This window comes from Ranitomeya imitator, chromosome 1 (genome assembly GCF_032444005.1).
Source record: "Ranitomeya imitator isolate aRanImi1 chromosome 1, aRanImi1.pri, whole genome shotgun sequence".
In the NCBI taxonomy this organism is placed as follows: domain Eukaryota; kingdom Metazoa; phylum Chordata; class Amphibia; order Anura; family Dendrobatidae; genus Ranitomeya; species Ranitomeya imitator.
In genome coordinates, this window is record NC_091282.1 from 193,274,150 (window position 1) to 193,291,463 (window position 17,314).

At 42.1% G+C, this 17,314-nt stretch overlaps 1 protein-coding gene across 1 annotated transcript in view; it reads right to left on the reverse strand.

Annotated features, from left to right (window-relative positions):
- Positions 1-511: 511 nt before the first annotated feature.
- Positions 512-17,314, reverse strand: part of CDO1 (cysteine dioxygenase type 1) — a 50,182-nt gene continuing 33,379 nt past the window's right edge. Inside the window, exons 3-5 of the mRNA XM_069753165.1 lie at positions 13,745-13,902; positions 8,078-8,247; positions 512-1,001 (exon numbers count right to left, since the gene is read on the reverse strand). Of these exons, the coding sequence (XP_069609266.1) occupies positions 972-1,001; positions 8,078-8,247; positions 13,745-13,902 (358 nt within the window). The 3' untranslated portion in view covers positions 512-971. The remainder of the gene's footprint in view (positions 1,002-8,077; positions 8,248-13,744; positions 13,903-17,314) is intronic.

The window sequence follows — 17,314 nt, forward strand, 5'->3', positions numbered from 1 at the left end:
TATGGATGCATGCCCTAGGAGAGAATAAAGCCTAAGTTAGTTGCATATCCATATTTGCATTGTGAGACGAAGCTTACATCCAGTTAGTCTACATTAGTCCGGCCCTCTAAAACCATTCCAATTTCTCATGCGGCCCCATGGCAAAATTAATTGCCCACCCCTGCTCTAGGGGAAAAAAAAAAAAAAAATTAATGGGCTGGCAGCGCAATCACAGACCATTGGAACACTGTTCAAAGGTCAAGAGATGCCAAAAACAGCCCATGGACCAGACATTACGCATGCTTTAAAACATGGCAAAGAAACAAAAATAAAAGGTTGTTCTCCATAACGCCTCTTTGCAAGTCTAGTACAACATTCGGAAGTGCTTACAATAGTGTAGAAATGTAAAGCAATCAAACAATTAATTTTGGGGATTAAAGTGGAGGGTGGGGAGATAATTAAGGATACACTTACTACAAATGTTCTAAACACACACACAATATTAAAACCGTCAACACAAATGCAAAAAGAATAAAATGAATTTGAACTTTATTGTTCCTGGTGAAGATTCCAAATTCATATGCCAACTTTTTTCTAAAAATATATATAGATCGAAATGTACATTTGTTACAAGAGCAGTAAAAGTCTATACACAAATCTTGGCTTGGTTTCCACATAAATGAACTGTCCTTTGAAAAGCTAAGAAACAACTTGTAAGGTTAAGGCTAAACATTTACAATTATATACTTAAAAATTGGAAAGAAAGAAGGATTCTTTCATTTAAAAATATAAAAGTTATATTACTATTTATTTAAGGCTTAGACCCTGAGGAGAACTTTAAAACATTTAACATTCCAGAACGGCCATCTTGTGGGCCCTACTGAGGGAGTATGTACAGTTTGGTCAAGAACTTCAGAGGCTACAAGATTTTCATATGATCTTCAGGGCTCCACAGTATTTCAAGAACAATTCCAACAAAAATTCTGCAAAAGTTAGTTGTTTTCCTGGGATTGTGCGGTTGCCTGCAAATGAGAAAAATCAAAAAGTTTTATTCTACGTGACCCTATGGGCATCGAAATTTTTCACCTCATGTCAATTATTGGAAGAGCATTACATTTAGCAGCTTCATTATAAAGCAAATTGTGTCAAATTTACACAAATTAAAGGGAACCTGTCAGCAGGATTGTGCACAGTGACCTACAGACAGGGTCAGGTCGGCGCCGTTCTACTGATTAAAATTATAACTTGGTTGATGAAATCCATCTTGTGGTTGTTTTTAATCTTTATTTTCAGTTGTGTTAATCTGTTCTGTGATCTGCTCGTGCTCCGAGGCTGCCTGTGGGGGGGTGGGGGTCTGCATATGGTACTCTGATTAGATATTCATAATGCAGACTGCTGACAGGTCACTGTCCTGCCCCCTAGTTTATATAATGAATACCTGTATATACTGAATAAATTAAAAAAAAAAAAAAATTAAAAAAAACAAAACACGCTTCTGCAGGCAGGACCCAGCCGTGGCTCCTGCACTGCAGCATAAATCGTATGTTTAGTGGCCGGTTAATAACTATTCTTGATGTTACTGAGCATGTTAACCCCTTTACCCCCAAGGGTGGTTTGCACGTTAATGACCGGGCCAATTTTTACAATTCTGACCACTGTCCCTTTATGAGGTTATAACTCTGGAACGCTTCAACGGATCCCAGTGAATCTGACACTGTTTTCTCATGACATATTGTACTTCATGACAATGCTAAAAATTCTTTGATAGTACCTGCGTTTATTTGTGAAAAAAATGGAAATTTGGCGAAAATTATGAAAATTTTGCAATTTTCCAACTTTGAATTTTTATGCAATTAAATCACAGAGATATGTCACACAAAATACTTAATAAGTAACATTTCCCACATGTCTACTTTACATCAGCACAATTTTGGAACCAAAATTTTTTTTGTTAGGGAGTTATAAGGGTTAAAAGTTGACCAGCAATTTCACATTTCTACACCACCATTTTTTTTTTTTTTTAGGGACCACATCTCATTTGAAGTCATTTTGAGGGGTCTATATGATAGAAAATAACCAAGTGTGACACCATTCTAAAAACTACACCCCTCAAGGTGCTCAAAACCACATTCAAGAAGTTTATTAACCCTTCTGGTGCTTCACAGGAATTTTTTGAATGTTTAAATAAAAATGAACATTTAACTTTTTTTCACAAAAAATTTAATTCAGCTCCAATTTGTTTTATTTTACCAAGGGTAACAGGAGAAAATGGACCCCAAACATTGTTGTACAATTTGTCCTGAGTACGCCAATACCCCACATGTGGGGGTAAACCACTGTTTGGGCGCATGGCACAGCTCGGAAGCGAAGGAGCGCCATTTGACTTTTCAATGCAAAATTGACTGGAATTGAGATGGGACGCCATGTTGCGTTTGCAGAGCCCCTAATGTACCTAAATAGTAGAAACCCCTCACAAGTGACACCATTTTGGAAAGTAGACCCCCTAAGGAACTTATCTAGATGTGTGGTGAGCGCTTTGACCCACCAAGGGCTTCACAGAAGTTTATAATGGAGAGCTGTAAAAATAAAACAAAAACGTTTTCCCACAAAAATTATTTTTTAGCCCCCAGTTTTGTATTTTCCCGAGGGTAACAGGAGAAATTGGACCCCAAAATTTGTTGTCCAATTTGTCCTGAGTGCGCCGATACCCCATATGTGGGGGAACCACTGTTTGGGCGCATGGGAGGGCTCGGAAGGGAAGGAGCTCCATTTGGAATGCAGACTTAGATGGAATGGTCTGCAGGTGTCACATTGCATTTGCAGAGCCCCTAATGTACCTAAACAGTAGAAACCCTCCACAAGTGACACCATTTTGGAAACTAGACCCCCTAAGGAACTTCTCTAGATGTGTTGTGAGAGCTTTGAACCCCCAAGTGTTTCACTACAGTTTATAACGCAAAGCCGTAAAAATAAAAAAAATTTCCCACAAAAATTATTTTTTAGCCCCCAGTTTTGTATTTTCCCAAGGGTAACAGGAGAAATTGGACCCCAACAGTTGTCCTATTTGTCCTGAGTACGCCGATACCCCATATGTTGGGGTAAACCCGTTTGGGCACACGGGAGGGCTCGGAAGGGAAGAAGCACGGTTTTACTTTTTCAACGCAGAATTGGCTGGAATTGAGATCGGACGCCATGTCGCTTTTGGAGAGCCCCTGATGTGCCTAAACAGTGGAAACCCCCCCAATTATAACTGAAACCCTAATCCAAACACTCCCCTAACCCTAATTCCAACGGTAACCCTAACCACACCTCTAACCCTGACACACCCCTAACCCTAACCCTATTCCCAACTGTAAATGTAATCTAAACCCTAACTAACTTTAGCCCCAACCCTAACTTTAGCCCCAACCCAAACTGTAGCCCTAGCCCTAACCCTAACCCTAGCCCTAACGGGAAAATGGAAATAAATACATTTTTTTAATTTTTCCCCAACTAAGGGGGTGATGAAGGGGGGTTTGATTTACTTTTATAGTGGGTTTTTTAGCGGATTTTTATGATTGGCAGCTGTCACACACTGAAAGACGCTTTTTATTGCAAAAAATATTTTTTGCGTTACCACATTTTGAGAGCTATAATTTTTCCATATTTTGGTCCACAGAGTCATGTGAGGTCTTGTTTTTTGCAGGACGAGTTGACGTTTTTATTGGTAACATTTTCGGGCACGTGACATTTTTTGATCGCTTTTTATTCCGATTTTTGTGAGACAGAATGACCAAAAACCAGCTATTCATGAATTTCTTTTGGGGGAGGCGTTTATACCGTTCCGCGTTTGGTAAAATTGATAAAGCAGTTTTATTCTTCGGGTCACTACGATTACAGCGACACCTCATTTATATCATTTTTTTTATGTTTTGGCGCTTTTATACGATAAAAACTCTTTTATAGAAAAAATAATTATTTTGGCATCGCTTTATTCTCAGGACTATAACTTTTTTATTTTTTGCTGATGCTGTATGACTGCTCGTTTTTTGCGGGACAAGATGACGCTTTCAGCGGTACCATGGTTATTTATATCTGTCCTTCTGATCGCGTGTTATTCCACTTTTTGTTCGGCGGTATGATAAAGCGTCGTTTTTTGCCTCTTTTCTTACGGTGTTTACTGAAGGGGTTAACTAGTGGGCCAGTTTTATAGGTCGGGCCGTTACGGACGCGGCGATACTAAATATATGTACTTTTATTGTTTTTTTGTATTTATTTAAAGAAATGTATTTATGGGAATAATATTTTTTTTTTTTCATTATTTAGGATTTTTTTTTTTTTTTTTTTTTTTTTTTTTTTTTTACACATTTGGAAATTTTTTTTTTTAAACTTTTTTACTTCGTCCCAGGGGGGGACATCACAGATCGATGATCTGACAGTTTGCACAGCACTCTGTCAGATCACCGATCTGATAGGAGTGCAGGCTGCTTCACAGTGCCTGCACTGAGCAGGCGCTGTGAAGCCACCTCCCTCCCTGCAGGACCCGGATCCGTGGCCATCTTGGATCCGGGCCTGGAGCAGGGAGGGAGGGAGGTAAGACCCTCGCAGCAACGCGATCACATCGCGTTGCTGCGGGGGGCTCAGGGAAGCCCGCAGGGAGCCCCCTCCCTGCGCAATGCTTCCCTGCACCGCCGGCACATTGCGATCATCTTTGATCGCGGTGTGCCAGGGGTTAATGTGCCGGGGGCGGTCCGTGACCGCTCCTGGCACATAGTGTCGGATGTCAGCTGCGATAGGCAGCTGACACCCGGCCGCGATCGGCCACGCTCCCCCCGTGAGCGCCGCCGATCGCGCTGGACGTACTATCCCGTCCGTGGTCATGGGGGCCCACCCCACCTCGACGGGATAGTACGTCCAATGTCAGAAAGGGGTTAAAAAAAACAACAAAAAAAACCACACAATTTGAAAATGGCACCTGTGCAGTAGCAGCTCTCTAATCTCCGAGTGCTGCTATCTTGGAGGAGGAATTTTCTCTTCAGTATATACAGGTATTCAGTTTGTAAACTAGGGGGCAGGTCAGTGAGGGATCAGTGACCTGTCAGCAGTCTTCATTATGAATACCCAGTCAGAGCACCACATGAAGACCGCCACAGGCCGCCCCGGAGCACGAGCATATCATTAACTGAAAATAATGATTACACAACAACCACAATACAGATTTCATCAACCAAGGAATCATTTTAATCAGCATAACGGTGCCGACCTGACACTGTAGGTTACTGTGCACAATCCTGCTGATAGATTCCCTTTAATGGATTTGAAATATGAATGCTGTATTTTAGATTTCCATAGAGGCAATCTACCATTAACATTTCATAACAAAAAGCCTAACATTCTTAAAGAAGTGCTCCCATCAAAAGGTTTAGCCTCTTAATATATTGCAGTCATCATATTATACAGTACATCACTGTGCACTTACAATTGCCTATTTTGCCTTTCTACCAAGCCAATTCTTCTCTTTTCTCTTAAGGTACCTTCACACATAACGATATTGTTAACGATATCGTTGCTTTTTGTGACGTAGCAACGATATCGTTAATGAAATCGCTATGTGTGACAGCGACCAACGATCAGGCCCCTGCTGGGAGATCGTTGGTCGCTAAATAAAGTCCAGAACTTTATTTCGTCGCTGGACTCCTGCTGACATCGCTGGATCGGCGTGTGTGACACCGATCCAGCGATGTCTTCACTGGTAACCAGGGCAAACATCGGGTAACTAAGCGCAGGGCCGCGCTTAGTAACCCGATGTTTACCCTGGTTACCATCCTAAAAGTAAAAAAAAAAACAAAAAACAAACAAACAGTACATACTTACCTACAGCCGTCTGTCCTCCAGCGCTGTGCTCTGCTCTCCTCCTGTACTGGCTGTGAGCGTCGGTCAGCCGGAAAGCAGAGCGGTGACGTCACCGCTCTGCTTTCCGGCCGCTGTGCTCACAGACAGTACAGGAGGAGAGCAGAGCACAGCGCTGGAGGACAGACGGCTGTAGGTAAGTATGTACTGTTTGTTTTTTTTTTACTTTTAGGTTGGTAACCAGGGTAAACATCGGGTTACTAAGCGCGGCCCTGCGCTTAGTTACCCGATGTTTACCCTGGTTACCGACATCGTTGGTCGCTGGAGAGCGGTCTGTGTGACAGCTCTCCAGCGACCAAACAGCGACGCTGCAGCGATCCGGATCGTTGTTGGTATCGCTGCAGCGTCGCTTAATGTGAAGGTACCTTTAGGTCTATGACATCACGAGATTAAAAGCTGACATTGTTAATCCTTTTAAGCTTTATGTAGAAACAAAAGGCCAATTTTCCTGCACAAGTCATCAGTCAGTGCAAAAGTCTATGGTAAGGGTAAGGAGCAGAGCAGCTGGGAAAAATTTTAAGGGGAATTGAGAAAAAAACAAAAACAAAACAAACCCCCCCCCCCAACTGTAGACCTACACAAGGCTGGGATAGGCTACAGGACAATAGGCAAGCTTCTTGGTGGGAAGGCAACAACTGCTGGCACAGTTATTAGAAAATTTAAGAAGCACAAGATGACTGTCAATCTTCCTTGGTCTGGGGCTTCATGCACAATCTCACCTCGTGGGGAAAGGGCGATTCTGAGCTCTGTCAGGAATCAGATAAGAACTACAAGGGAGGACATGGTCAATGACCTAAAGAGAACTGGGACCGCAGTCTCAAACATTTCCGTTAGTACAACTATGTAGCCATAGATTAAAATCCTGCAGGGCACACAAGGTCTCCCTTCTCATGCAAGCACATGTCCAGGCATCTGTTTGAAGTTTGGCAAAGACCATCTGGATAATCCATAGGAGGCATGGGAGAAGGTTATGTGGTCAGATGAGACTAAAATAGGAATTTTTGTTGTTACCAACTCCACTCGCAGTGTTTGAAGAAAAGCACCCTCAAAGTATGAGGTCACCCCCCCCCACCCCCCCGTTCTTTGGGATTTTAGTCATCCTTTATCCAAAGGGGACGGGACGACTGCACCGCATTGAAGGCAGGATGGATGGGGTATCCTGTATCATGAGATTTTGGCCAACAACTTCCTTCCCTCGGTATGAGCTTTGAAAATGGGTTGTGGCTCGGTCTTCCAGCATGACAATGACCCGAAACACAGCCAGAGTAACTAAGAAGTGGCTCTGTAAGAAACCCTTCACGGTCCTGGAGTGGCCTAGACCTGAACCTAATAGAAAATCTTTGGAGGGAGCTGAAACTCCATGTTGCCCAGAGACAGTCCGGAAACCTGAAAGATCTGGAGAAGATCTGTATGGAGGCATGAGCCAAAAGCCCTGTTGCAATGTGTGCAAACTTGGTCAAGAATTACAGGAAACGTCTGACCTAATTGCAAAGACAAGTATTTGATACAATAGAATAACATAATATTTGGTACAGAAACCTATTTATTGCAAGAAAATGCAAATTATGTTAAAATCATACAATGCGATTTTTTTTTTTTTTTAGATTCAGTCTCACAGTTAAAGTGTACCTACAATAAAAATTAGAGACCTCTCCATTCTTTGTAGGTGGGAAAACTTGCAGAATCAGCAGCGTATCAAATACGGATTTTGCCAATTGTACAATGCTTTAAATAAAGTGGCAGTCTTTGACATTTCCTGGTATTTGGCTTTGACCTAGCATGATAGCATCAATAAAGTTTTAAATTACATCTGTTTCTTGAGGTGTTTCTGCACCAGAAACGCAATATCTCATATTTTACCTGTGGATTTTCTTCATCTAGTGCATTTCTGTGGAGCAAATCTGTACAAACATCTCAGTTAAATTGAGGTGTTGCAGATTTGAAACAAGCACCACAGGTCAGGAATTGGAAGAATAGAGTTTGGTGGCCTTCAAGTTGAGCCAAGGGATTTTAAATGATCTGAATTACAAGATGAACACACAAACTTGCAAACCAAAACAATTGAGTTTTCTTGTTTGCCAAGAGAAAATATTCAAGGTTGGCAATATTGTGAGCAAAACTCCTATTCCGATATAACGGCTCATGTAAGCTGTTGAAGACAAGTCAAGGATGTTTCTTAAACCATTATTTGAAAAATTTGAACACTCACCACTGGGGTCCGTTCACCAAATTTGCTCCAAAAAGTCATTTTAACTGTATTTTTGTGTCCTGTTCGTTGGTCAAAAGTTTGGCAATGGTCAAATGGAGGACTGTACAAGTGAAGGCTCACAGCAGTCTCTGTGTGACTTGAGTTTTCCACTCGGTGAAGGCCAATGGAGTCTGAAAGGAGGAGAATGGAGAATTACACATTGTAATGTAGTAAACTGCTTTAAGAAGACTATGTACTTTTCGTTTAGCAAGTTAGAAACAATGGACAGAAAAAAAATACAAAAAAAAAAAAAACAACTTAAATTGTTAGTTATGAAAAATTGTGTTCCATCTATGTTCTGCAGCTTGTGTTTCCATATGCTGCAAGCTGTATGACACTGACCAAAACCCATCAGAGAAGCTCCATGGCTGGTACCTCCTCTCTATTGGTAGTGGAACCAGTGCACATGCCCGGATGAGTCGCCACTTCCCTCACTAACTCAATGTAGTATGCCCAGATTCACACACCACTCTTCTGGTCGTCATGGTCAGTTTCCTTAGTTTAGAACTTGGAACAAAAGCACATCATGTAATGAATGTGCAGCTCAGTAATGATTTTGGTAAACGATCTCTCAGCAAATGTTGCCAGTTACAGACCTTGGTGTATTGGCAGTTGTAATTTTACTAAAATCTCCACGCATACCTTGCTGTGTGATTGGACACTAGATTTGGAGAAACAACTGCATACAGGGTGTGGTAACCGGCTGGCGTTCATCAAGTAATGTGCATGGTCCCAATTCTAAGCAAGACAATTTATGAAAATGTACCACCCAATGTGCATTTGTGTGTCTCCATACCTGGGCGTCTGACTGATTATACCTGATACTTTTCTAAAAATGTAACCCAGATTTAAATATAAAAGCATATTGAAAGTGAAATTTGTAAATTTTTTTTTTTTTTTTTTTTATATATACTTTCTCCAAATCATCCAGCTGTATGGCTTTTCATCCATTTTTTAAAGGGACACTGTCACCTGAATTTGGAGGGAACAATTTTCAGCCATGGAGGTGGGGTTTTTGATTCACCCTTTCCTTACCCGCTGGCTGCATGCTGGCTGCAATATTGGATTGAAGTTCATTCTCTGTCCTCCATAGTACACGCCTGCGCAAGGCAAGATTGCACTGTGTCCTCTGTAGTACATGCCTGCACAGTGCAATCTTGCCTTGCGCAGGCGTGTACTATGGAGGACAGAGAATGAACTTCAATCCAATATTGCAGCCAGCAGGTAAGGAAAGGGTGAATCAAAAACCCCAAAACCCCGCCTCCATGGCTGAAGATTGTTCCCTCCAAATCCAGGTGACAGTGTCCCTTTAAGTTAGATACCGTCATATACTTAGTATTCGTTCTATTGCATCAGTGGCGGTACCTCTGTCCCCCCCCCCCCCAAATAAATAAATAATGCGGTATTTGGCCACCTTATTTTTTATTATTTTTACTTTATTTTTGTCCCGAGTGTTGTTTAGGTTTCTTGTTTGTGTGCTTTTCAAATTTTTTCTTAATTTCTTCTCATTTATTCCACGGCTCCGCAGCATTTTGATATTTCTGCAGTGGTGTTTTCTTGTTTCCTTCATGAATATTAATGTCATATTACCTCACTCTTTATGACGTGTTGATGATGCAGTCCCGTCGTGTAATCGTTGATTCTGAAGGGATTCTTATTACGAGTCATGTGTTGAGATCACCTGATCTCTCGCCCAGATACCTGGAAGCTATGCATGCGTTCCAGGAGATGTTCTTCCTCCCGTTGGAACGCAACATCGCCGAGGTCACCTGATCTCTCCATGTCCCGACACCTGGAAGGTATATTTGCATTCCAGGGGGATGTTATTCTCCTTTTTGAAACGCAACGCTGCTGCTGCAGTGCGTGGGTAGGATGATGTGGTGGATCATTTGGTCTCGTCTCATGTGTCCTTCCTAGGGTGACGAGCATACAAGTCTGTATAATATGTTTAATAGTGATGAGCGAGCGTACTTCTTGCTCGGGTTTTCCCGAGCACGCTCGGGTGACCGAGTATTTAAGACTGCTCTGAGATCTAGTTTATCACCTCAGCTGAATGATTTACATCTACTAGCCAGGCTGAGTACATGTGGGCGTTGCCCGGTTGCTAAGGAACATTTAAATCATTCAGCTGCTGTGATGAAAACTAAATCTCCGAGCAGTCAAATACTCGGAGGTCACCTGAGCGTGCTCGGGAAAACCTGAGCAACGAGTACACTCTCTCATCACTAATGTTTAATTAAAAGGCAAAAATGCCTGTCACTGGCCAATGACCATATAAAAAGCCTCTCCCCCAGCTACCAACCACCCCTGGACGAAACGTTCCATAGCGAAGTGTGCGTCGGGTGTGGTGGGTCCCTGGCTTGTGGCTCTTACTAGGTACCGGTAATTATAATTATATTATTGTCTATACATTGTGGGTTTGTTTCATACTATCTTATGTGAAGGTTTTTCTCTGTTCATGGTGTTTTCATGGTACCATATATTTTTACTTTCACTATTACTATGTATATGTGATTTATTTATTATTAATTTTAAACTGTTTATAGTATACTAGATTGTGGCCCGATTCCAACGCATCGGGTATTCTAGAATATGCATGTCCCCGTAGTATATGGACAATGATGATTCCAGAATTCGCGGCAGACTGTGCCCGTCGCTGATTGGTCGAGGCAACCTTTATGACATCGTCGCCATGGCAACCATTATGACATGTACGTCGATACTGTGCCCTTCGCTGAATCAGAAACGTGAGATGTCTACGTCCTTTATGACATCATAGTCGCTGTGCCCGTTGCTGATTGGTCGAGGCCGCCAGGCCTCGACCAATCAGAGACCAGCACAGCATTGACGTAGAAATCCCGTGTCTGATTGGTCGAGGCCGCCAGAGACGCAGGATTTCCAGGACAGACAGACAGAGACAGAAATAGACAGACAGACGGAAAAACCCTTAGGCAATTATATATATAGATGATGTGGTGGTTATCACCATGGAATGACTATTACATTTTAAAAGCATTTGCATTTGTTTGCTTATTTACTTACTGAGATATTATATATTAGTCTATATGTGCACTTGCACTTTGTCACACTCATGCCCAGACTGGTTGGCGTGGGCGTGCGGGGGTGTGGCCCCACTGAACCACAGACCAGACTACCCTGGAAGGGGCGTAACCAAGTAGCTTCCTTGGTCTTCGCTGGAGCCTCTGATGGCGAGGTCAGACTTGTGCGGCAGGAAGCTACCAGGTACCACTCCAGGGTGGTGTCTGGCTGTGGCTGCTGATCACACCAGGGAATGGAATTTAGACAGGCAAGCAGGCACGGCTTGCACTCTGGCAGACAGGTGGGCACGGCTGGGACACAGGCAGGCAGATGGGTACAACAGACACTGGCAGGCAGGCACGGCTGGCTCTTTGGCAGGCAGGCACTACAGAGACACTGGCAGGTGGGCACGGCTGGCAGGTACGGGTGGCTCTCTGGCAGGACAGACAGACTAGACTGGTACACTGGAAGAACCGATAGGGACCGGTCTGCAGGCAGGTATGTAAAACAGGTAAGAACCTGTTCAGACAGGAGGACTTAAGAATGGGTAGAGAAAGACCGCAAGAGCGGATGCAGAGTGAAAGCACAGTTGCAGGAGGCAGAGCCAAGTGCAGAAATGCAGAAGGCGGAGCCAAGAGCAGGAGGTGGAGCCCTGAGCAAGAGACGCAAAACTGCAAGGAGCGGAGCCAGGTAGAACCACAAGGAGCAGAGCGAGAGCTGAGCAGAGCCGCAGAGCAAAGCCACAGTGCAGAGCAAGGCAGAGTGCAGAGCAAAGAGCGGAGCAAAGCAAGGGAAAGGAAACCAAGGCAGGGATATAAACGGACACAGGAACAGGTATAGGCTAAGACAGTCAGGGACAAGACAAGGCACAGAGACATAGACACAAGCCAGGGTACAACGCCCCTCTGGGTGGCGGACATAGGCCAGGGTACAAGGCCCCACTGGATGGCAAACACAGGACACAGACCAGGGTACAACGCCCCCCTGGGTGGCGGACATACGAGTAACAGAGACAGGGCCTGACACCTCAGCAGCTAAGAACTGACTGAGGGAGTAAGTTGCACAGGTCCCCACCAATGGGTGGGGAAGTCTTAAATACAGGCAGCCTCATGGCAATTGGCCAGGGACATCTTAGCAAGGTGCACACAGTCTCAATAAGACACAGGAGTTGCTGGCGCCACCCCCCTATGCACACAGACAGAGCATGCACAGAGCAAACAGCAGACATGAGGCACACAGCATGGAGCTGGCAGCAGAGAGGAGTCACAACATGGCCCAGAGAAGTGAGTGAGTTTGAGTGTAATGCAGGTGGGGGATGGGAGGCCATGCAGTGATGCCAGCAGGGTTTTTACACACCATCATGAAACTCTGTAAATATATATATTTTTGTTATACACACAGTATATGCTATGCCACTTTAAGCCATACCCACCCCTTCTTTCCTGTATTTTGGTTCCCTTCCCCATTAGTCTTTCATTTAGGCTTTTATAAACCAGTGTGGTTTCTTTAATATTTATTGTAATAATAAAATTCATTTGTTTTAAAATCCATTGCATTGATGCATTATTGTTAGAGTTGTTCAGGAAAATAAAGCCAAGTCTGATGGAGTCTTCCAGTCTTAAGTGAGCACTGGCTTTTTTTTTTTAGCAAATTCAAGGGTTTTGAAGATATAGGCAATGGTGAGGCAAATGGCTCCGGCTGCGGCTCCAGGCCATTCTTTCGGTTGTCTGTTCTAAAACAGGCTGTGCCAACACCAACTATAGTTATATATTATAATTGACTAGAAACTTTCCAATCACACTTTAGTTACTTCTACACAAGATGAGCTTGGTGTACACCAACCCAAGAGCTCCGTCTAAAAAGGTTATATTTTAGGTTTCAGAATGTAAAAAGATAATTGAGGAGAATGGCGATTCCACCTCATGAGCGTGACACCTTTTGTTTTTCCATAACAGAATGGGAAGATAAAGCAAACAAGATATTATATTTAATATCTTCCTCAGTGATTGGTCTGTAGGAGAGGAGTGATTCCAGCAGCGCAGGTTATTTGTGTACAAGGCAGATAAGACAGCAATGACAAGATAATTAATATCACCTTGAACATAAACCCTTTGATCGGATAAATAAAACCATGAAGAGATACAGTCAGAGCTAAAGAGATTAGGGTTTCTTTAAAAACGTATGAAAAACAATAGTTTGTTATTGCCATATGGACCCAAGGAGCACAGATTCAGGACAGCGACAGTCACACAAAAACAAAATAGATAAGCCACACACACGAGTCATGGGTCCGCCAAGAGTTGCAAACCACAGATGTGTATAGAGTATGGAATACCCAACCTCACTGGTGAACATTGTAGGAGGGTGTAATTTACAGTCAGTCTTGGTCAATTATTAAGCTATCCACTAATTGAGTGCTCATTTACCTGTAGCTGGATCGGAAATGGGGAGCTAGTGGGGGAGGGGACAGAAGTGACAGTCCAAAGAAGACAGACATTTTACCATAGAGCAAATGAGGAAAATAAAAAAAAAAAGTAACATTTTGTTTGATAATGACTAAGTCTCCGCATGATTGCCCGTAGAAATTACCGTTGATATACGCGCATTGATTTAGCTTGAGTACTCCTTCCGACTTCTTTACCATCGATCCATTTGACTTTTTTTGAGGCCAATCATATAGCGTCTCTTTGAGGTTGCCTTGTAGTAGTTTCAGGAAGCAATGAGAGTTGGTGTGATCATGGATGCTGCTGCATAGGGGAAAGGGAACAATCAGATGAGAAAGGGATTTTAGATCACAACTTAATACAGGTTTGTCTTTGGAAAAAGCCATTTATAAAGACGATTGGAGTAGGACAATAGATCAATTAGTGTATAAAACGGGAAACACTGTTGGTGGTGCTTATCTTTCTAAATAACCAAATTCTAGAAAATATTTTTGCAATAACCATTGAGTTAATTCTTCAGTTCAATACGGCCGGGTGGGGGATTACCCAATACATGCAAGTTTGTTTTCTCGGCTATAATAAAAAAATTTAGTAAGTTTTGTGTAATATTTAGTGATGAGCGAATATACGCGTTACTCGAGACTTCGAGCACGCTCGCAGGTCCTCCGAGTATTTTTAGTGCTCGGAGATTTTGTTTTTATTGCTACAGCTGAATGATTTACATCTGTTAGCCAGCATAAGTACATGTGCGGATTCCCTAGCAACCAGGCAACCCCCACATGTAGTTATGCTAACAGATGTTATGTCTCCGAGCACAAAAAAAAAAAAAATACTTGGAGGACCCCCGAGCATGATCGAGAGATCTCGAGTAACGAGTATATTCTCTCATCACTAGTAATATTGTTATTTTATTGTTGCCCATGACATTAGTGAAAAGTCCTCTGAGTGGTTTAACAGCCAGGACCGGAGGATGATGCAATCTCACTTGCTAGTAATATGGTTTTTATTGACAGCTGTGTATGGGCTGCAGTATGGCAGTGGACACCTTCCAGGAGTCATAAAATAAGACCCCATAATGGAGTGGCAGTTCTTGAAAGGTTAATACGACAGGGAGCATCCCTAATTAAATGTTGATTGTCCAACTGGAAAATAAACCTGGATATGGACCATTTTATAAACCATTTAGACACAGTTGATTTAAATAGTTTTTTCTGGACCGGACTGTGGTTTGTCCCCATTCTGCTGTGTGACAGGTCATGTAACGACACAGTTGCGACTATCACCTGACATTTCATAATGCACGGTCCTAATTAAACAAGTCCAGCAGAATTCGGAATTTACTTTCCTATCTAAACAGCTAACAGAACACGATGTAACCAAAAAGTGGTTCAAGATAAGTCAAGCAAATGATTTACAGAGTTACCTAATTTTTATGTAAAGACCAGAAAAAAAAAAAAAAGTGCAAGTCGGTTGTGGTGTGTTACTTGCGCTGCTGATAACACTCAAGGCAGAGGTAAAATCCAAAAAGTTTAATATTAAGACTTAGGGTATGTGCACACGTCAGGATTTCTTGCAGAAATTTTCCTGACAAAAACCCGGACATTTCTGCCAGAAATCCGCATGTGTTTTCACCGCGATTTTGATGCGTTTTTGGTGCGTTTTTTCCCAAATGCATAGAATTGCGGGAAAAACGCAGAAAATCCGTAAAAATAATGAACATGCTCATTTTTTTACCGCAATGTGCACAAAACATGCAGAATGCATTCTAAATGATAGAATGCATAATGTATGCGTTTTTAATGAGTTTTTATAGCGTTTTACGCGAAAAAACCTGTACGTGTGCACATAGCCTAAGAGTCAATGTGTTTCAGGCCGGCGTCACACACAGCGTATGAAAATACGGTCCGTATATTACAGCCGTAATACGCTGAAAAGTCCCGAAAATAGTGGTCCGTAGCTCCTCCATAGGCAGGGTGTGTCACTGTTTTTTTGAGCATGGCATCCTCCGTATGTAATCCGTAATGCGTGTTTTTAGCGCAGGCTTGCAAAACCGACATACCGCTATACAAGGGATCCAACAAAAAAAAAAAAAAAATATATAATATAATATAATATAATATAATATAATATAATATAATATAATATAATATAATATAATATAATATAATATATATATATATATATATATATATATATATAGTCAGTAGACACATATGTTTATATTATTGCTTCATACAGCGCGAGATAGTAGAAAGCCGGTAATTCAATTTCCGGCTTTTGCTTTCTCCTTCCTAAAGGAGGCAGAGGGCGCCTCACCGCAAATGAAGCTAAATATAGCTCATTGATCTATATTTAGCTTCATTCGCCGGGGTTTTGCAGAAATGAGCAGCCTGCATTAGCGGAGCTCATGTCTGCAAAATATTTTAACCCCTTCAGATGGATCTACATCGTTGGACCTTACAGATCCTCGGAAGGTAAGTATATTGTTGGTTTATTATTTTTTTTTATTTACAGATCGAGGGTCTTCAGTGAGTGGATTGAGAGTAGAATAAATTAATACAACAGCCTTTGTGATTTTTTCAATAAAATTAATTTTTAATAATGTGTGTGTTTTTTTATTTAACCCTTTACTAGTATTGGATTAATAATGGATAGGTGTCATAATTGACGCCTCTCCATTATTAATTTGGCTTAATGTCACCTTACAATAGCAAGGTGGCATTAACCCTTCATTACCCCATATCCCACCGCTACACGGGAATAGGAAGAGAGTGGCCAAGTGCCAGAATAGGCGCATCTTCCAGATGTGCCTTTTCTGGGGTGGCTGGGGGCAGATATTTTTAGCCAGGGGGGGGCCAATAACCATGGACCCTCTCCAGGCTATTAATATCTGCCCTCAGTCACTGGCTTTACTACTCTGGCGGAGAAAATTGTGCGGGAGCCCACGCCAATTTTTTCCGCCATTTAACCCCTTATTTTACTAGCTAGAACGGCCAAATTTTGCACATACACACTACTAACATTAGTAATGTGGAATATGCAAAAAAATGGTGATATGAGATGGTTTACTGTATGTAAACCAGGTCTCATATCATGTCGGGTTTAGGAAGGAGAAAGCAAAAGCCGGCAATTGAATTACCGGCTTTTCTCTCTAACACCGCTGCGTATTCCTCGCAAGTCACACTGCTGGTCCGTGTGGAATCCGTATTTTTGGGGCTTCCATAGACTTTCATTGATGTTTTATTTGCGCAATACGGTGACAAACGCAGCATGCTGCGATTTTCTACAGCCGTAGAAAGCCGTATAATACAGATCAGTTTAATACGGCAGATAGGAGTAGGGGCATAGAGAATAATTGTGCCGTATTTTTTGCGAGTTTTACGGACGTAGTTTCTGCGCTCTTACGTCCGTAAAACTCGCAAGTGTGACGCCGGCCTCAAGGTTCTACATATGACAGTCATCAGGACAAAACCAAAAGAGGACAGCGGTCAGGAAAGTTCGTCTTTTTTTTTTTTTTTTTTTTAAAGAAAAAAAAACAAAAAAAAAACCCCACATGAACTGGGCACATGACAAACATGTTCAAACAGTTAATCCGGAAGCAAGTGTGTTATGTTTATGTCACATATATTATTCTTTTAATACAGATTATCAGTACATTTTGGACACCTTCTCATTTAAAGATTTTTCTGTATTTTCATGACTATGAAAATTGTAC